The sequence below is a fragment of the Oryctolagus cuniculus genome, chromosome 13 (genome assembly GCF_051225735.1).
Source record: "Oryctolagus cuniculus isolate XC-2025 breed Fujian yellow rabbit chromosome 13, ASM5122573v1, whole genome shotgun sequence".
NCBI classification, from domain to species: domain Eukaryota; kingdom Metazoa; phylum Chordata; class Mammalia; order Lagomorpha; family Leporidae; genus Oryctolagus; species Oryctolagus cuniculus.
The window spans coordinates 63,260,588-63,282,283 of NC_142879.1; the positions used below are offsets into that span (position 1 = coordinate 63,260,588).

At 35.8% G+C, this 21,696-nt stretch overlaps 1 protein-coding gene across 1 annotated transcript in view; it reads right to left on the bottom strand.

Moving 5' to 3' along the window:
- Positions 1-550: 550 nt before the first annotated feature.
- Positions 551-21,696, bottom strand: part of CEP170 (centrosomal protein 170) — a 149,628-nt gene continuing 128,482 nt past the window's right edge. The window contains 6 exon segments of the mRNA XM_051820776.3: positions 551-2,876; positions 4,812-4,863; positions 5,753-5,846; positions 14,124-14,212; positions 18,886-19,053; positions 21,530-21,677. Coding sequence (XP_051676736.1) covers positions 2,587-2,876; positions 4,812-4,863; positions 5,753-5,846; positions 14,124-14,212; positions 18,886-19,053; positions 21,530-21,677 — 841 coding nt within the window. The 3' untranslated portion in view covers positions 551-2,586.

The window sequence follows — 21,696 nt, forward strand, 5'->3', positions numbered from 1 at the left end:
GCATGAGACTAAGCAGAAAAGGAGGGAGAAAGATGCGAGGGCACTAGGGGATGAAAGGTTCAAGCTGCTCAGGAAATGTGTAAACGGTGGCAGAGATTTTATCTGTGTACATAAACACTTTAGAAAAGGGACAGATCAAAAGGTCACACTATGATCTTAGAATATTGAACTGTATTATAGGAAGACACTCAAGAGACTTGAGCTTGAATAATACAATGGAAGAAAACTAGTTAGTCTAAGTTAATATTTCACAAATTTAAGGTATTCAAGATATTTTAAATTTCAACTTTGTTCCCCAAAGCTGTCTAAAAATAAAGACCTTATATATACACAATAAAGTTTAATAAGCTAAGTGAATTATGTTTACTGTAATTTGCTTAGAAAATTTTTCTTTAATCAAAATATATGAGGTCTCACAATGATCACATATTAATTAGAACTAGAAGATTTTTTCTTTACTAATCCTGGGAAAATGGTTTATAAATAGTTATTTGGAAACTGATGAAGTATTAGCAAGCCAGATGATAAAAGAAATAAAATATACATTGTATAAAGTTCCAGAAACACTTTATTTAAAAATGGGAGTTGAAAATGCATAACAAAATAACATAAGTAATAAATGTAACAAAAATAAATAAGGAGAATAATGTATTCATACAAAATAAAAATAACATAGTAAAAGGCCAAATGTTTGTAACTGAACAAAACTATGTAACACTTAAACAATAATGTAAGTAGAGTAGATGCTAATGCTTTCCTAAACTCCTTACCTTCCATTTCCATGTGGATATAATCAGTATCCAAATACTAAATAAAGGGGAATAAGGGTGATTATTTTAACCAACTTTTTCTTCAAATGGTTTGACCCTGTATTAATATTTCATTCATTTCATCAAAGCATTTATATCTTTCCATTTATGTTTCTTAAACCCTTTTTTCCATCTTCCTTTATGAGATAGAATGGGAAATTTAGCTTTACAAGAAGAATAGTTCATTTACTTTTTTTAATTTAAAGAAAAATATGAGATCCATTATATAACAGACTTGTTTTTACATCTCTACCAAAAAAAAAAAGTTTTTTGCATCTTTATTAACTGGTCCAACAGTACAGGATATCTTAAATCCTGTAAAGTTTTGAAGTGTACAGAGTTACTGCATTTCTTAGAACACATGCAGCACAGGATTATTGCTGAAATATTAAAGACCATTTCATCAAAGCTGCAGTTTAACCTTTATAGACTGATGGGGTCAAGGGGAAAATCCAGGTCTAATAACAATATTTAACTGAATTAAGATTCATCCAAATTATAGTGTTCTGGAAACACAAAGATAAGTATTTTCTTTTTAAACTTATCCAAATATGAACTTACTGGAAAAAAATAAAAAAGCTTACAGAATATATTTTTCATAGGCTTCCTGTTTAGTAGCATAGGCCCTAAGCCTTTGTCCTTGTTGTCTTGCAGGGTCCTTAGAAATGCGTCAGACTGAGACAAGATTTACTATTGGGTCCTACAGGGAAACACACAGAAGCAATTCATTGCTTGGGAGTCAAACTATCAACTAATCTTATGACTACTGGTTCTCCAAGTCTCCTAATGAAGAAAATTTTAACCTCATGATCATTTCAGGGGAGTTTTATTTTCAACTGTCACATATAAACTTGGTAACACAGGACCAATATACGTGTTCTTAACTTTAAAAATATACTCCACCTAAACTATCTGTCTAATCTTTCTAGTTATCATTTAACCTAAAATGAGAGACAACATCTTATTTCTGTTAAAAAATTGAAAAAAAGTGCCAAATTTATCTTTTGGAAAGTGGAGTAAAACACTGTGGGATTAAAACAAATACAGTATTATCAATTGCCTATGTACAAAGACGGTTAGTCCTTATTGATATATAGATATGTCCACCTACCACTCCCAGTAAATCTTAGTGCAAACATAATAGTTAATCTCCGTAAACCCCAAGACAATTTACGTAGCAACAAAGTTATATAAATCACAGCTATGTTGGAAAATTTTAGGACACAGAATGACTCTTGTGAAAGGTCTGCTTTACTGTGGAGAGTATTATGTCACTGTGTCCAATGATAATGAGAACTAATATAAATCCTATCATTAAGAAGCAAATAGAATGGTTTAACAAATCTGTACAGATGAAGTAGAAGTTCATTTCAAGGAGCAGCTTGGCACAGGAGACAATGGGAACTCAGAAATGGTGGGTATTTAGTTTGCTTGTCGGTCACAGCATGGCTTAAAAGAAAAACAAAGGTCTGTGACGGGAAAGGATGCAATGATATAACACCATACTGAACATCATAAAATCACAAAAGTTGAAACTGCACAGTCTGCTTTTTCCTATGTGTGCATCAAGTGGTTATCTAAATGGTTTGAAAAGATTGATATGACATTATAGGTAAAAAATAAATAAATAAAATTAAGAAGACAGAGATAACAAAATTGTAGTTTGACCAAGCTGTCTTGTTTTGTGTAAGTCAACACTATGCTGCCTCCAATATTCCTAGTTAATCCACAGGTAATTTTTTTTTTTTTTTTTTTTTTGTTAACAATCAAGAGAAAGTCATTCCTGAACTGTAACATCTTCCTCTTCCCCTTCAGGGTTGAATCTGTTGAAATGTATACTGAAATCAGCCTCAGATTCGGCATTTTCAAATTCAGCTGAGGCTGAAATAGCAGCAGGATGAAGAACCCTTGCTTCTGGCTGGCAAAGTGTTGGTGTCTGACCAGGGCTGCCGTGGTTATTCACAGGACTAGATTTCTGTTTTGGTGGAGATGGCAAGATAGCACTGGGAAATCCCATGTTGTTCAGAGCCTCCAAAGTTCCATCTGGGTCAATCATAGCATTGATTGCTGAAGGAAAGGAAAAGGAGCAGAGGTATAATTAAAATGTAAAAGGAATAGGACATAACTGTAAATGCAGCTAAATTTGAATATGAACATTAGTTAGTTTGGACAGTTTAACTATCAGTGTGTTTGTGTGATTTTAAATGAGGCAAATCCTTCCAACAACATTGTACTTAAACCTCACTCTTAATATCGATCTATATTGTAGATTAAACAATCCCGAATACTTTCTCTGATGAGTCACTTATGGACATTCTAGAGAGTAAGACTGGTATTTGGAGATGTGGAATTCAGTAGATATCTTTTTGAAATTTGTTTTCATTATTGTGAGAAGATAATAAAATGTTAGTTAATTTTTAATAAACACCCCTAGCCCTATTTATCAGAGAATTGTGGGTTTACAGCTAAGGTTCAGAATATCCTCAAGGCTGGTGAGGTCAGAAGAACATAACATACTTTTATTTTTAGCATAGCATGTTGTCATAGATCCTGTTGGAGTGCTAGGATATCAACTGTATCGTGTACCACTGACCTATAATGGTCCATGCATAACCAATATCCCAGGGCAGCCCCAGCAGGCCAAAGAGACCTTGCTATGTCCACGGAAGGAGCCAGTTAAAGACCAGTTTTTAATACAAAAGTTCTTTATGTGGACAAGGAAAGTTCTCTGTGATTTTCACCTTGATACTGGACAGAACAGGAAGTTGGGAGAAGGAGGCACTATAGTTCCAAGAATCATTTAGGGGTTCCTTTTAAAAGTATACCCCCATTCTATCAGCTCATAGACTGTGTTAGCAAGCCACTTTTACTTATGGCATAACCCTTGGGTGTGTAGGGTTGAATAAAGGTTAGGAATCACTGAGGTGGGATCTACATATTATGCCTACAATTATTCAACAAATAAATACTGGGAGGAATTAACAGTTGACTCAGTCCTGCTTGTTTGCCACTGGGGATGTTCTGGGTCAAGAGACACACAGACATTAATGCATGATTTGGATTTTCAAAGAATTAAAACAAAGTCTGTCAAAATTTAGGAGGCAAACAGAGTCTGTTTCACTTTCTTCTCCCCTTCTTTTGGTCTTTAAAGCTATCATGCACTTCTTTTTTATGGTCCATTGAAGCAACTATTATTTGTATTAGAATATAAGTTTATTTGAGGTTATACTACCAATATAAATTAAGAATTATCAAATCAAATAAATAATGCTAATTAGCAAGTCATTTAAGCTGTATATATATATATATATACACATCATTATTTTATATATTTATATAATATATATAATAATGTAATTAGTTTGTAACACTTAGCCTATTGTCAAATCTACACTCTAAAATATGCCCAAGATTTAACTTTAATTTTTTATATTAGGTTTGTACAATTTCCTTTTCAAGAGTAATCTGAGAGGCTGGAGTTGTGGCACAACAAGTTAAGCCACTGCCTGTGATGCCAGCATCCCATATGAGAGCCAGATTTGAGTCCCAGCTGCTCAACTTCTGATCCAGCTCCCTAATGCACCTTGGAAAGTAGCAGAAGATGCCCCAAGTACTCAGGCCCCTGCATCCCACGTGAGACCCAGATGAACTTCCTGGCTCTTGGCTTCAGCCTGGCCCAGTCCTAGCCATTGCACCCATGTGGGAGACCCGGAGGAAGCTCCTGGCTCCTGGCTTTGGATTGGCGCAGCTTCAGCCGTTGCAGCCATTTGGGGAGTGACCCAGCAGAGGGAAGACCTCTCTCTCAATCTCTCCACCCCTCTGTGACTGTCTTTCAAATATATAAGTAAATCTTTAAAAAATAAGTGATCTGGATATGTAGAACTCCATACTTATTACATGACATTATATTTAATCAAATAAAATGAATATTTTAAGAGAACGCCATTAGAATGCACTTATCCTAAAATGACAGCTCTCTACTCAATTCAGTAGTAAATTTACCTTGTAGCTGCTTTTCAACTCTTTTCAGCTCCTGTAAAATAGAAGAAATCTCCTGCAGGGAAAGCAATAACAAAAATTAGCTTACTTTAATTAAAACATTTTGATTTGACAAGTAATGAATCTCACTCTCATTTTATTTGGAGCATTTAACATTTTCTATTTGATTTACTACTTTAGTAGCAGCATGGTATGAAATGATGACATCCAGTAAATAAGACAAATTTTAAAAATCTTTAATAATGAAATGAGTAACTTTTTTCAATGAGGTAATGATAGCAGATGAAGAGTTCAAGATAATTTACTGCAGGCTGAGTATCTCTGGTCCAAATACTGGAAATATGAAATGACTGGAAATTCTGGTAAAGTCTATGCAGTATCCCAAAATCCAAAAATGCTGAAATATGAAATGCTGCTGGTATCAAGCATTTCAGATAAGGGATATCTAACCTGTACTATATAAAGAAAGATTCTGAAATATTTGTATTGATCAACATTGCAGTAACTCTGACACAGTACTTAAAGGTTTTCTTTGTAAAAATATATGAACTGCAATCTTAATACTAGGACTACATTCTGAGCATTGAAAATCTGTACAAATTCTTTAAAAAGAAGGCAAGCACTATAGTAAGTAAATGGAAACAATTCATGTAAACTTGATATTTAAGTTCAGTTCTTATTTCAAAACTGAATATTTTTAAGGTACAGTTATTACAAGAACAAGAATATGTAATAGTGAGAAATATAAAAATCCCCTCTCCATGCCCCTAGCAACTTGGAAACAGTCAACATTTGGGACTCTTGTGAGATCAGCTGAAGGAAATCTGTGTATCTACATATTCTTTTACAAGTAAATCAATAAATAGCTTAAAAATAAGTATGCTATCTTTCCATTAATATAAAACTCTATTAAAATGGTTTAATCTTCAAGAAAATTATCATACCATGCTTGAGGTTTTCACAATAGGAACTTCACTTTCAGCTCTTAACTTGCTTTCTATTTCATCCCAATTCCGATCTTTGTCTTTAAATAATATTCTAGAATTTGCAAAAAATAAACACTTTATTTTCATATTTTAAAATTTACTGTATTTCTGTTAATGATAACACCAAATACAATGTATCTTTTCAAAGCTATACAAGGAAAAATAATAGAACCATTACACTAACTAGAATTAAATATAGAGCCAGTTGTACCAATGATTCAGGCACATGAGAGATCCATATTTAAAAGGTAATTAACATGCATTAATACATTGATTAACATATAAACTCTTTAATGTTCCTCATTCTCTATTGAAAATTAATATAAAATAAACAGATTATGATACAACCCCACAATTTTATATAATATTTGTAATTAATACTGCAACTGTTTCTTACAAAGAAAATGCAATTTTGTTCTGATGGAAAAGCATTATGCGGATGACAAGATGAAAATACATTGAATTAGGTATGAAAATAGGTTGATTTAGCTATGAGTAATTATTTCTGTTAAGACTTGTTTATATAAGATAAGCACCTAATTGAGCAAAGTGTGAACATTCTTTTAAAGACTGAACATTGCAAGTATTTAATGCGATTTTCTTTAAAAATTTAATTCACATCAGTATAGTTGTATAAAATAACCTATTAGAATTTAAATTACAATTCTTTTTATTAAAATTGCCAATAAATTGTTGATAAAAACAATTTCCAATAATATATCCTAAGTTAGAAACTAAATTCGTAACTTATAACTATCACAGAATTTTGATGTCTTTCTGATGTGGTATATTCTTTGGAATCTATGAGACATGACTGAGCAGTTTTAGAAACATGTAAAGACTCACTGCCTTTCTGGTTTCCTTTTAAATTCCTTTATTGAGTCATCTGGAACTCTAGCTTAACCGCTTTATGTAACAAAACACTGTAAATTAAAAAGTAAATTATAACTACTAGAAGCTGCTTAGTATTTAAGTAGTAAGCTAAATCAATATTCTTGTTGGTATTTCCTTCAGTTGTCAATATGCTAGATTCATCTTATTTTTAAAAAAATCATAATTTAAACACATCTTATTTAAAAACATTCATCAACATCAAATCAAGTCTAGAATAACTGCAATTACATTTAATTATACTAAAGGTGGCAATAATGAGTCTAGAAACAGGGAAAACAATTAGTGAAATAAGCCAGACACAGAAAAATAAACAGTGCATGTTCTCTTACATCTGGTTTAGAATGAAAAAAATAAAAAAGAAAGAAAAAGGAAAAAGAAAAGAAACAAAAAAAACCTCCAGCTGAATACAGAAAAGTGATTACCAGAGGCTGGGAGGGGATGGTGGATAAAGGGAGTTGGATTATGGGTGTCAAATCTGAGTCAGATTGAAGGAACAAATTCCTAGTGCTACACATCACATAGTGGGGAGACTACAGCTCACAATATTCTAATACATATTGTATGAACAAGCAGACAAAAGAAATTCCAGGCTTCCAATCATAAAGTCATGTCCAAGAACATGAAATGTTGATTACCATGTTTTCAGTACACATTGTATACATGTGTTGAACTTACAATGAAGCTATAAATATGTACAACTACTGTCAATAAAAATTTTTTTAATTATTTTTATTTTTATTTTTATTTTTATTTTTTTTTGACAGGCAGAGTGGACAGTGAGAGAGAGAGACAGAGAGAAGGGTCTTCCTTTGCCGTTGGTTCACCCTCCAATGGCCGCCACTGCTGGCGTGCTGAGACCTACGCATTGCGCTGATCCGAAACCAGGAGCCAGGTACTTATCCTGGTCTCCCATGGGGTGCAGGGCCCAAGTACTTGGGCCATCCTCCACTGCACTCCATGGCCACAGCAGAGAGCTGGCCTGGAAGAGGGGCAACCGGGACAGAATCCGGCGCCCCGACTGGGACTAGAACCCGGTGTGCCGGCGCCGCAAGGCGGAGGATTAGCCTAGTGAGCCGCGGCACCGGCGTCAATAAAAAATTTTTAAAGAGTATCTTCTAATCTGTTAAATATTCAAAAGTCAAAAAACTAAACATCGTCACCAGGTACTTTTTGTTATCCTAATTACTACAATATTAATAATTTGCTTATGAAAATTATGATGGTTTTTGTGGGAGAATACTTGAAGCATTAGTACTGGTTTAAATAGGAACAGTCAGCTCTCTGGATCTGTGGTTCCACAACCAGGACTGAACCAATCACAGAGCAAAAACATCTGAAAAAAAAATCACAATGCATCTATACAGAACATGTGTAGACTTTCCCTTGGTCATTCTTCCCTAAATGATACTATGTAATAACTATTTACAAAGCATTTATATTATATCAGGTATTATAAGTACCTAGAGAGCATAAAGTAAACAGGAGGATGTGTGTGTGTGTGTGTGTATTACATGAAAATATTACACATTTTATATGAGGGACTCGAGTATCTGCATATTTTGGTTTCTGTGTGAGGAGAGGGGCCTGGAACCAGTCCCTCAAAGATACAAAGGGAGAATTGTAATGACTACTTCACAGGCCAACTGGGAAGTTCAATGAACAACAGAAGTCTGCACTTGGCTGCACAGTGCCAAAAATTCAGTGAATTTTGCCAGAGGATGGCTACTTACTTCTTAGATTTCTATTAACTGTTAAGCCATACTCATTTCACCTGTGGTGATAATGGCTTAGAATGATCATCGAGATCTTCGAAGGTTCCTGACTCCTGACTCCACTGAAGGGATATAAAGCTTATTTACACATATTCTGGTATAGATGTAAATTCAAACATCATTTTGGTCTTATGAATTGAACTCAACACAAAATTTAAATATTAAGGAAGCAGAAAAACAGGTCAAGAATTAAAGGCTGCCATGGTGTGTTATACGTAGTAAAACTCAGCACTCAAACTGAAGGCAATTCAAATATAGCAAACATTCTATATTTAACTGTTGAAGCAATTTTTACACATAACTTTTAAAATTTTTCTAGCCTGTCAAATGTGAGACAGTATAAACAATTACTTAATCAATGTGCTCATCTGGCCAATTTGATCTAATTTTTAATTAATGTCAAAACTATAAAAATTAATTTTCTTTTGGGTCTTCTAAGGATGAGTTCAGAGCAGACTGTGGGAAAGAAGCTCTATGGTAAGGAATAGTCAGTAAGAAGAAAATGGTACAAAGGCAGATACTTGGTGAAAATGTGCTGAGTGACTAGTGAGTACAGACCCAGTCAACAGGGAAGGAAAAGCTGTGTTTCAGCAGGTGGGATGAAATAACATCACAAACTCTTTACAGGTAAAGAGATTTCAATGTATTCCAGTAGTGAGCTACATGACCACACAAGCACATTCTCATGATGTTTTTATGGATAAAACTGGTATATCAATAGGAACCATATTTTATATATTAATTCTCCGCAGCTTTTCATAATAAAGTCCAGACTCCTAATTTTGTCTAAACTGATCCATCCTAATCTCTAAAGGGTCATCTCTCACCACTTAATTTTCCACCAACTCCTCTTCCCACCCTTTAGAACAGGCACGGCAATTTCCCCAAAAACCATCTCTGAGCCCAAAGGTATCTCATCTTATAATTTCCTTTTTATACTTATCACAGCAAATTATAATTACCAGTTTACCTGCCTGCCATCTGGACTCAACTATGAAGGCATCAAATACAATGCTGGAATAATAAAATGCAGTCAAAAATTACTCAATCAACAAATGAATTTAGACACTTTATTCCTGTTTATTTTAAAAATGTTTATTTCACTTACTTACCCCTTCGGTTAATAATCGTTCTATAATTTTTAGATTATAATTTTTTAGATTATAACAGTTTTAGATTATAATTTTAGTGGAATCTAAAATGATAATAACTATTTATAACCTTCAGCTGTATTGAATACTTAAGTCAAACCTGATACATGACTTCTGGTATTAATAAGTAGACATGTGATTGGGAGCTACTGATACATTGGTAATAGCTGATTAGCTATGCCTAATATTTTTTTCCTACAAATTTAAGTTGGGCTCTAGTTCAGAGAATGGTGGATTGTTTGTCTCTGACCACATATTAAGTGGAAGGGTTGTAATAGAGAAAAAGAACTCTCTTGTGAAAGAAGATGGGCTCAGTAAACTCAGGAATGCCAAAATCACTAAGGGAAAACATGTAAAAGACTTCATCTAGGATATTAGAGTGCTCACTGCTTACTCTTTGAGTATAAGGCCAGCCAGACTTCATAAAATATGTGATTTAAAAATAGCACATATCTAATGCCTGTAAAATCAAGTATGAACCTTAACTCTAATGAAGCTCTAATTTACTTACCTTAAATTAGTATTGTTACTATACTTTTTTCCCAAAGAAATCTTTTATTTAAGGAATACAAGTTTCATAAGTACAACTTTAGGAATACAGTGGTTCTTCCCACCATACCCACCCTCCCACCCACTTCCTCCTCCCAGTTCCTTTCTCCATTAAGAATCATTTTCAATTAACTTTATACACAGAAGACCAAAATCTCTTCCCTGTAACAAGTAATTTTAATAATAATAAAAAGGAAAAGGGAATCAAAGGGCTTCAGTGGAGTAGAAATTTTGAATGGTAAAATGCAGATAATATTCAAGTGAAATAATGAAAATAAGACAAATCACATATAGGTAGTAGAGAAAGCTAACTTAACACAAGTTGACTCATTCAATTGAAGAGCCAGAACATACATTCCATGACAGAAGAGGGCTTTGTTTTGTTAATGTCTAGTTATAAAGTGTCTGGAATGTACTTCATAATTATTTGTTAATGTATAAATATTAAGTTCTTATTTTGTGGAAATTAAATTTATTTAAAACTCACACGGATATGCTAAAATTGATAGGGTGAATTATCTTGAAAAAACAATGAGTGAAAGCATATGTTTTAATAGTCATTAAAATAACTTTTAAAGCAACTTATATGTACAAGGTGAGCCTTGAGAAAAGCCAAAAATTCAACTGTTTCCCAATTATTAAAGGAGTATGCTTCATATTCCAACCATATTTGGAGAGGCTATTCAGAGACTGATATTTCACTTCTTACTATTTTGGAAAAAGTGAAGACATGATTAAAAGACAAAGATGCAGAGGAACAAATATACTATGATACTATTTGTATAAACCTTTGAAAAAAGAATTTGAAGAAAAAAATACGTATATACACACACAATAGATACTATATGAATATGCATTTTTATGAAATATTTATATTTTAAATGATATTCATGTATTACTGTTGTTAAAAAATTTTAAATTTAAATATAAATTTAGGGTTAGGTTTTCGCCTACAGTTTTGGCATCCCACATGGGCGCTGGTTCGAGTCCATTTCTGATATAGCTCCCTGTTGATTCACCTGGGAGGGCAGTACTTGGGCCCCTGTACCCATGTGGAAGATCCTGAAGAAACTCCTGGTTCTGGCCATTGCAGCTATTTCGTGAGTGAACAAGTGGATGAAAGCTCTCTCTCTCTCTCCCTCTTTCTCTCTCTCTCTCCTCTCTGTATCTCTGCCTTTTAAATAAATCTTTAATATATATATTATATATATGTATTCTTTGAATAAAATTTTCTTTGAGAGAAACATATATTTATCTAAATAAGTTAAAAAATAAAAGATAAGCAGGACTAAACATTGCAGATTAAACCATTCCTTTTAACACAAGGAATCTTTCTTAGATAAGCATTTTTTTTTTCAAAGTAACAATGTGAAGAGAGGTTCATGTGTATCTTAAGGAATACAGAGTAAGCTCAAGATTCAAAGGAAAGCTCAATCCATTTCTTAAGGGGCCATGTAAAAATTAGCTACCTAGGCCACTCTTCTGAATTTCCTTCTAAATTTGGAAGATGACACATACTGCTTTTTAGTAACTTAAAATGTTTTTGGAAGATGGTATTTTTGTTTTTTAAAAATATTTTATTTATTTATTTGAGAGACAGAGTTACAGATGGAGAGAGAGGTATTTCATCCATTAGTTCACTCCCCAAATGGACACAACACCTGGAGTTGAACCAATCCAAAGCCAGGAGCCAAGAACTTCCTCTGGGTTGCCTACACAGATGCAAGGACCCAAACACTTGGGCCATCTTTCACTGCTTTCCCAGGCCATAAGCAGAGCTGGATTGGAAGAGGAGCAGCCAAGACATGAACTGGTGCCCATATGGGATGCCAACGCAGCAGGTGGAGGCTTAGTCTATTATGACATAGCGCCTAAACATACATTTTAAATTCTATTGAAGTGATTCTTGAAAAAAATTAACTCAATGGCTTCTTTTACATTAGGTAATTAGCCTTATAATTCCATAAAAAATATGTTCAATTTATTTAATTTTTTATTATTTTCTATTTGAGATGCAGGAGGAAAGAAAGAGAGAGAGATACAAATAGAGACCCTGAGCTGCTAACTCACTTGTCAAATGCTCACAAACGGTTAGGGCTGGACTGGGGCTGGAGCCAGAAGCTAAGGACACAACCCAGGATCCCACGGCAGGAACCCAATTACTTGAGTCATCACCACTACCTCCCAGGTCTGCATTGACAGGAAGCTGGAATCAGGAGCCAGAGCCAGGAAAAGAATGCAGGCATTCCAATGTAGGATAGAGGTATCTTAACCAGTAAGCTAAATGCCCAATTTTTCAATGTGTTTTTACTATACTCATTGGTACTCATCAATACTAGTGATGAAATATATTATTTCAATATATAAGCAATATAATATTATATTTCTGTTGAATGCTATAATTCACATACCATGCTTAAACATGGCTTTATTGTATTTTACAATTTTAATTATAGTTATTAGAAATAAATCAAGCTAAAATATCAATGGATTTTTGAGCCTCTGTTATATGTCTATGTTTTAAATTTTTAGTGAACTTAAAATTGCATGATAGCACATGATAGGTACTTATTTGGGGACAATTTTTTCATTCCAAGGATGGAAATTTAACTTGAGGAAAAGCAACAAAAAGCAAAAAGTGACATTATAGTCTAAAAACTAACCAGCTCTGTGTGTGTGTGTGTGTATAGGAATGAGAAGTAATTTTATTTTCCTCTCACAACAACTCTAGAGCACGCAAGTAAACCTGTATAACACGATGACACAGAGTTTGGGAGAAAACAGATAGCTTGTTCAGGGTCGCACAGTAAGTAGCAAAACTGAAACATACCCTCAAGTCTTCTGCCTATTAAACTCATCCTCTTCTTTCTATATTTTATTAGATCCTTTTTTCTTCTATGTTTTTCCCTCCCCAAAAGCTTATTAATAAAGTCCTTACTTTCTCCAGTTCTCTTTTCAGTGATTTTTCTGGGAGTAGTCAAACTAAAATGAAATAAAGCTATTTCCTTCAACAGTTCTTTTAAACCAATATTTATGAAGTCATACCTCATGGCAGGGAACTAAAAGATACAATGTCCAAAACAACTTAGTTCCTATGAGCAAGATTCAGACTGCAAAGGGGTCAGATACTGAAAAAGTTATAGGAATTTAACATATGTAAGTAAAAGTATTTTTAAATATAAAACTGAAACTACAGAGTTTAACAGCATTTTAATTTTCAAGGAGCTGTTAAATAAATTTTCTGAATGTTACAAGTTTCATATTGTCTACTTTACTGATGATGAAGAAAAAATTAAAATTTAAGGTCCTATAAAAGAGGCCCTAAACATCTGTTAATCTAAAATATTTATCATAATTCCATATAAAAGTAAAATATACCTGGCTATTATTGAAATTAATCTAAGTGATTATGACTATTTATTCTCAATTATAAAGAGGATGACTATCCAGGACATGTATTTAGCATATGGTTATTACTTCTTTTTTTTTCTTTCGACAGGCAGAGTTAGACAGTGAGAGAGAGAGAGAGAGAGAGAGAAAGGTCTTACTTCCGTTGGTTCACCCCCAAATGGCCGCTACAGCCAGCGGGCTGCGCCAATCCGAAGCCAGGAGCCAGGTGCTTCCTCCTGGTCTCCCATGGGGTGCAGGGCCCAAGCACTTGGGCCATCCTCCACGCCTTCCCGGGCCACAGCAGAGCTGGACTGGAAGAGGAGCAACCGGGACAGAATCCGGCGCCCCAACTGGGACTAGAACCCCGTGTGCCAGCGCCGCAGGCGGAGGATTAGCCAAGTGAGCCACGGCGCCGGCTTGGTTATTACTTCTAAAAAGTAAAGAACATAGCAGTGGCAGCAAGTCAGACTCAGTTTCACTGACTTCACCAGTTCCTAAAAACTGTGACAGCAGGCTTGGAAAACAGCAACAGGTAACTGTTCATATAGGCATGGAGTCTGTCATAGTAAGTACCTGATCTTTCCAGCTGTTTTATCTATCGATTGTCTTATTTTCTTAGAGAACTGAAAGACGGATGACAGCAGCAGATTGTCTCCCATGACCTGAAACATCCAAACAAAAAAGTAGATATTAGAATATTCCCATGACATTATATAATTACCAGGACACTAGTCACAGCACAATATAGTAGTATTTAGAGGCATTTAGTATTCATGCTAATTTTAGCTATAAATAAAATGAAGGAAGTAATTAGAGTAATGTGTAAAAAAACTGAGCAAGAGAGAGACAAACTGCTAAACAAAGAAGTTCCTTTGTTAAAAAATTTGCTAAGTTTTCATATTATTGTGGTCAGACCATTTTCAGAAGCATTTTATTTTATCTTCAATTACTATCATGGTTCTCTCATATGTTTTTCTTGGGTAGATTTTTTATATGTACAAACACACATACTCTTTCACACTAACTTTCAGATCCTGTTTCTTTTTTATTTATTCATTTATTAAAGATTTATCTATTTATTTATTTGAAAGTCAGAGTTACACAGAGAGAAGAGAGGCAGAGAGGTCTTCCATCCGCTGGTTCAATCCCCAATTGGCCTCAATGGCCAGAGCTGTGCCATTCCGAAGCCAGGAGCCAGGTGCTTCTTCCTGGTCTCCCATGCGGGTCCAGGGGCCCAAGGACTTGGGCCATCCTCCACTGCCTTCCCCAGGGCCACAGCAGAGAGCTGTACTGGAAGAGGAGCAACCGGGACTAGAACCCAGCACTCATATGGGATGCCGGCGCTGCAGGCGAAGGATTAACCAAGTGAGCCACAGCGCTGGCCCCACCAGGAGCTTCTTCAGGGTCTCCCACATGGGGCCCAAGGACTTGGGCCATCTTCTATTGCTTTCCCAGGCCATAACAGAGAGCTGGATTGGAAGTAGAGCAGCTGGGACTCGAACTGGTGCCCATATGGGATGCCGGTGCTTCAGGCCAGGGCATTAACCCGCTGCGTCACAGTGCCAGCCCCTCAGATCCTGTTTCTTAATCCCAGGGTTTTAATTCCTTCTTGTAAACTTCTCCTTTTTATACTCTTCCTCTACTCATTGCTCGAGCAGTTCTGTATGTTGTATCTCAGTTTTTTCCATGGTGCTATTTGAAGTAACTATTCTCTGAGGAAGAAACTCCTTTATATCCTTGAATTTTCTCCCAAACTCCTTTCACCTCTTTTCCAATGAAATAAATCTTTTCAGGGCTGGCACTGTGGTATAGCAAGTAAAGTTACCACCTGTGATGCCAAAATCCCATGTGCATGCAGGTTCATGTCCTGTCCACTCCACCTCCAATCCAGCTCACTGCTAATGGCTTGATAAAAACCAAGGGAAGATAGTCCAAATGTTTAGGACTCTGCCACCCATATGAAGGACTAACAAGAAACTCTTGGCTTAGGCCTGGCCCAGCACTGGCCATTGTAGCCACCTAGGGAGTGAGCCACAGGATGGACGATCTCTCTCTTTCAAAATAAATAAATAAATCTTAAAGAAAAACATTTTCAATAAACCTCTTTCTTTGATTTCTCACTGCCACATTCATTGTTTTTAAAAGGCAGTAATATTTTTTCAATACTGGTTTGCAGGTATATAGAACTAGCTATAATTCCTGGTTTACAACATACTCACCTCATGGGTCCAACTCAGACAGCTTTGTCTTTTTAATAATTTAATAATGAATCTACCACCAAAACAATGCCAAAGACCTAGCAATAATCAAAGGGGTAAAGTAGATATTATTCAAAAATATCTACTCTGGGCCAGCGCCGTGGCTCAATAGGCTAATCCTCTGCCTTGTGGCACCGGCACACGGGGTTCTAGTCCCGGTCGGGGTGCCGGATTCTGTCCCAGTTGCCCCTCTTCCAGGCCAGCTCTCTGCTGTGGCCAGGGAGTGCAGTGGAGGATGGCCCAAGTGCTAGGGCCCTGCACCCGCATGGGAGACCAGGAGAAGCACCTGGCTCCTTGCTTCGGATCAGCGCGGTGCGCCGGCCACGGCGGCCATTGAGGGGTGAACCAACGGTAAAAGGAAGACCTTTTGCTCTGTCTCTCTCTCACTGTCCACTCTGCCTGTCAAAAAAAAAAAAAAAAAAAAAAATCTACTCCCTCCAATTTCTCCTCCATCACTGCAGGAGAACACCTTTTCTACCTCTTGTGTTTGCCCTTAGCCATCTGACTTGTTTTTTGCCAATGAGATGTTAGCAGACATGACCCAAAGATTGAAACGTGTTTGCATGGTGAGGCTTGCTCTCTATAGGGTTTCTAGTAATACCATTACAAGAAAAGACAAACTGAGCAGACTTGGATCCAATGTGCAACTTTTCATTGTCTAGCTAAGACCACCTAGCCAATTAACCCGCAGATGGCTAATGAGTTCTTATTCCTGCATGCCACTGAGACTTTTATGGTCATTTGTAATAGAAAAAAGATGGCCTGATATAACTACCTCTACTCCATCTCATTATCTTTCCTTCCCTCTCCCAAGGTAAACAATATCCTGAATTCCATTCACTATTCCATTGTTTTCCTTTTTTAGATCATGTGATATATTTCTGTCTCGGTATATATTTTAATTTTTAAATATTTATGACAGGGGCCAGCGCTGTGGCGTAGCAGGTAAAGTCACCGCCTGCAGTGCCAGCATCCCATTTGTGTGCCGGTTCAAGTCCCAGCTGCTCTGCTTCCGATCCAGCTCTCTGCTATGGCCTGGGAAAGCAGCGGAGGATGGCCCAAGTGCTTGGGCCCCTGCACTCACGTGGGAGACCTGGAGGAAGCTCTTGGCTCCTTGCTTCGGATCGGCAAAGCTCTAGCCGTTGCGGCCAACTGGGGAGTGAACTAGCGGATGGAAGACCTCTCTCTCTCTCTCTGCCTCTCCTTCTGTCTCTGTGTAATCTTTAAAAAAAATATTTATGACAAAGAACCTTCTAATATATAATATTTTGAAATTTATTTTTGTCACTTAACATGATATTGCTAAAATCATTTTATACAGTTGCATACTGACATAGTTCTCTTTGATTACTCTATACTCAATTTATGAATATATCAGTTTATAAACTCACTTTTATGCCAAGATAAACACTTAAGTTGGGGTTGGCGCTGTGGCATATCGGATAAAGCCACCGCCTGCAGTGCCGGCATCCCCTATGGGTGCCGGTTCGAGTCCCGGCTGCTCCACTTCCAATCCAACTCTCTGCTGTGGCCTGGGAAAGCAGTAGAAGATGGCCCAAGCCCTTGGGCCCCTGCACCCATGTGGGAGACCAGGAAGAAGCTCCTGGCTCCTGGCTTCAGATTGGCACAGCTCCAGCTATTGCGGCTATCTGGGGAGTGAACCAGCGGATGGAAGACCTCTCTCTCTGCCTCTCCTTCTTTATCTGACTTTCACGTAAATACATAAATCTTAAAAAAAAGAAAAAAAAAACTATGCATGGATTTTAAAGTTTTTTCTGCACCAAAATACATTTGCCTTTTAATGCCATTTTTCCACAAACTTTTTGAAGTTCCCTTATATTCATGGTTTGGTACTATCCAGTTTCAGGCATCCACTAGAGGTCTTGGAATATATTCCTCTTAGATAAGGAAGCACTACTGTATAATTACTCTTGTGCAAACTTTCTCTTGTCAAAGGGAAAGGTTTTATTTTGTACATACAATAGCAGGAAAACTGTCAGATCATGGGATATTTTTATGTTCAATTTTAGGAGATAATATCAAATTGCTTTTCAGAATGATGGCAGCAAAGTTAACCTTGCAACACTTAAGACAAACCTGTGTACCTCTTCAATTTTAAAACTTTTGGCCACCAACATTTTCTCACTTCAGTCTTGAAATGATTCCCGTGAACAGTCATAAAGTTGAATCTCTTCATCCTGTATATGCCTTAGTATCCTCTCTTTGATGAAATGTTGTTTATGTTTTTCATAGATTTTTCTACCAAGCTGTTTTTGTCTTTTTTTTGACATGTAGGAGTTCCTTATATATCCTATGTATGAATTATGGGCTATATGTTTTGCAGAAGTTTATAACTAGTTTTTTAAACCTCCTTAAAGTATTTTTGACAAAAGTCCTTACTTTTAGTCACTGACATGAGCACTATCATTGACATCACTGGACAAAAAGTCCTTACTTTTAATACACCAAATTTATCATCTTTTAAAATAAAAACATTTTGCTGGTGCCGTGGCTCACTATCTAATCCTCCGCCTTGCGGCGCCGGCACACCGGGTTCTAGTTCCGGTAGGGGCACCGGATTCTGTCCCGGTTGCTCCTCTTCCAGTCCAGCTCTCTGCTGTGGCTAGGGAGTGCAGTGGAGGATGGCCCAAGTGCTTGGGCCCTGCACCCCATGGGAGACCAGGAGAAGCACCTGGCTCCTGGCTTCGGATCAGCGCGGTGTGCCAGCCACAGTGGCCATTGGAGGGTGAACCAACGGCAAAGGAAGACCTTTCTCTCAGTCTCTCTCTCACTGTCCACTCTGCCTGTCAATAAATAAATAAATAAATAAATAAAAAAGAAATCATTCCTTACTGTAATGCTGCAAGCTACTCACTTACATATTTTACTAAAAGTATTACAGTTTTGCCTTTCCCCTTTTAATAACCTTTGGAGTTAATTATTTGTATATGATGTAATGTTGGGGAGAAGTTTCATTCTATCTATATAAGGATAAGCACTTTTTCCCTAGCCCTACTAATTGAATGCTTTCTCCTTTTCCCACTTCTGCCATAAGTTCATGTTTATGATTTACTTACTTCATCCCTGCTCCAGGTTCTCCGTCTTGTAATCGTTAAGTGATCAGGAGGCTCTGCAGGTTGAGATCGGTCACCAGACCGACCATTGTTTCCTTCTGGTGTTTTAGAATGAACTAATGGAGGGATCTTTCGGAAGTTGAGACTTTCATCAAAAACACGATCGACCAACTAATAGGACAACAAAAGCAAACTCTTATAAGAAACAGAATAATTTGAAAAAGTACATATTTGGCATTACAGTTTTTAAGATTAGACAGAAGTTATTTCATTTTTAAGTAGTAACAGAAGCACGACATCTTCAATAAACCAATTACTCTTTTTAAAAAACGTTTCAAAAGTATTTCCTTTATAAACTAGATGTTCATCTACATAGATTTTATTTTCAAAATTCAAAATATATAATTATTTTAAATCCAATTCTGCCATGACTAAGATCTCCAAATGAAAATCAGATGGTAAATAAAATACCTGAGCCATGTAGATGGACAATGAGTTCATTTTACTCACATTGCCTTACCAGTGTAAAATAATGTTTCTTTTTCTTTTAGTTTCCTATCTTGTTTTTTCTTTTTTCCTCCCCAAATCCAAATTTCTCCACAAGATATATTAATTGCAAATTTCAATTAAATTTACAAAGGGAAAAAAATTTAAATCCATAAAATTAGTCAAGTAAGCTTTTAACAATGCTACAGAAATTACATATTTTAGTAAAAATGATATACTGCCATCTACAGTGCAAATTACATAATGCAATACTAAGTTACATGGGTTTACTGAAGAAGGAGTAAAGTCTAGTACAACGTTTGGAAATCAAACAGAAAAGGAAAATGGAAGTCTATTCAATGAAATGCTTGAGTAATTTTATTGAGTCTGCTTCAATGTATACTTATGTTAGATAAATTTAGTTAGAAATATGAAAACATAATATCATTTTAAATGTACCAGAATTGTGTATGTCTTGCCACCAAGATCTTTTTATTTTTCACCAATATGGATGGTTTTATATACAGTCACAATTGATCAGTGTGGTAACAAAACTCTACACAGATTGATGAAATACCACTTATTAAATTAGACAACACATGAAGGAAAAACAAATGAAAGTGACCATTAAACAACAGATTAAAGAAGGAAATGTAACAAAAAGCAACTGAATAAAACATCAAGCACAGTTTATGACAATTAAATTTGTTCAAAAAGACTAGCCATTTTTGGCTACTAGTTAGAATATTATTTTGTAAAAGTAACAAAGTAGAATAACCAACACCAGGGGCTGGCAAACTTCTTCTCTAAAGAGATAAATAATAAATATTTTAAGTTTTGCAGCTAGAATCTGTACCTCAATTACTCAATTCTGTCAGTCACTGTAGCATTGATAGAGTCATAGATGATAGTAAGCCACATGAGTAAGGCCATGTTCTAATAAAACTTTATGGATGCAGAAATTTGGATTTCATGTAATTTTCACATCATACATTATTATTATTATTTGATATTTTTTAGCCATTTAAAAAATGCAAAACCCATCCTAGCTTTTAGGTCAAATGAAACTAGGCAGGAAGATCACAGTCTGGCCAACCCCTGAACTACAGGAACTTCTTTGTTAAATGATTAATCTTTGCTTGCATTTCTGCCCAAGATCAAAATAGCTGACATGGCCAGAGAGTACAGTTAGCTCTCTGTAGCCAAGGATTCAATCAACCACACATAAAAAATATTCAGAAAAAATGTATCTGTACTGAACATATGGACTTTTTGGTCATTATTACCGAAACAATATAGTATATTACTGTTCATAAGGTATTTCATTGTTATTAGTGATTATAAGTAGTCTGGTTTGAAGAAGGCAAGAGGATATGCATAGGTTATATGCAAATACTATCCCATCTTCTATAAGGGACTTCCGGAGGCTCAGATTGTATTCTTTGTGGGGTGTCTAAGAACCAAGTCCCTGTGGTTTCCAAGGGAACCATTAATTTTTATATGTTAAAGGTACATTCTGTAACAATGTTATGCAAATGGTGCCCCCTCAGTTGTATTGTGAGAGGTCTTGGTTTGGGATAGGCAATGGTCTTCATATGCTAACTTAATGTTCCACAGCTTATAAGAATATTCTGAAATTTTATGCTTTTTTTGTATATATATGTATACTACTTAATTTTCAAAGTATCATTGTGTATGTATTCTTCAACATAATTATTATTTGAATTAGTGAAATTGTATAATTTTTCTCTTTGTTATCAAGATGTCTCCTAGTTAACTAACAATGAAAATACCTTTTTAACTGAAGTATATTCCTAGTCAAATTGTATAGAAACTTTTTCAGTTATTTATTAAAGTTTGGTTTGCTTTCAGATACAATTTTTATTCACATTTCAAGTGAAGATATGGACCAGAAATCAGCAGGCAAAGTTTTGATTCCAAATGATTTTACAGCTTTATGTTAACAGTAGACCAAAGGTTAGCCTTTACTCATTTTGTTACAAAAACATAAAAGAAATTTGCTAAAGCAAAGTTGGAAAATGCAGAGCTGCATGCAAACATTGAGGATGGACATAACTAAAATAAACTAAGCAAAAAGCTAAAAGCAAAAGAAATAAAGAAAAGAAAGAACCTTATGCATTTCTCCATGAAGATCTCCTACCTCTTCTCTAGTGTCTATGGCAGAGCCAGGGGTGGTGGCAGCAGTGCTTACTGTGGTACTAGGGGCAGTGCCTGATGAAGTCACTGAATCTATCTCTCCTGCTACATCGTTGATCTCCCGAGCAATGAGAGCAAGATCTTGGCTGATCCTGGTAACAATTTTAGAAA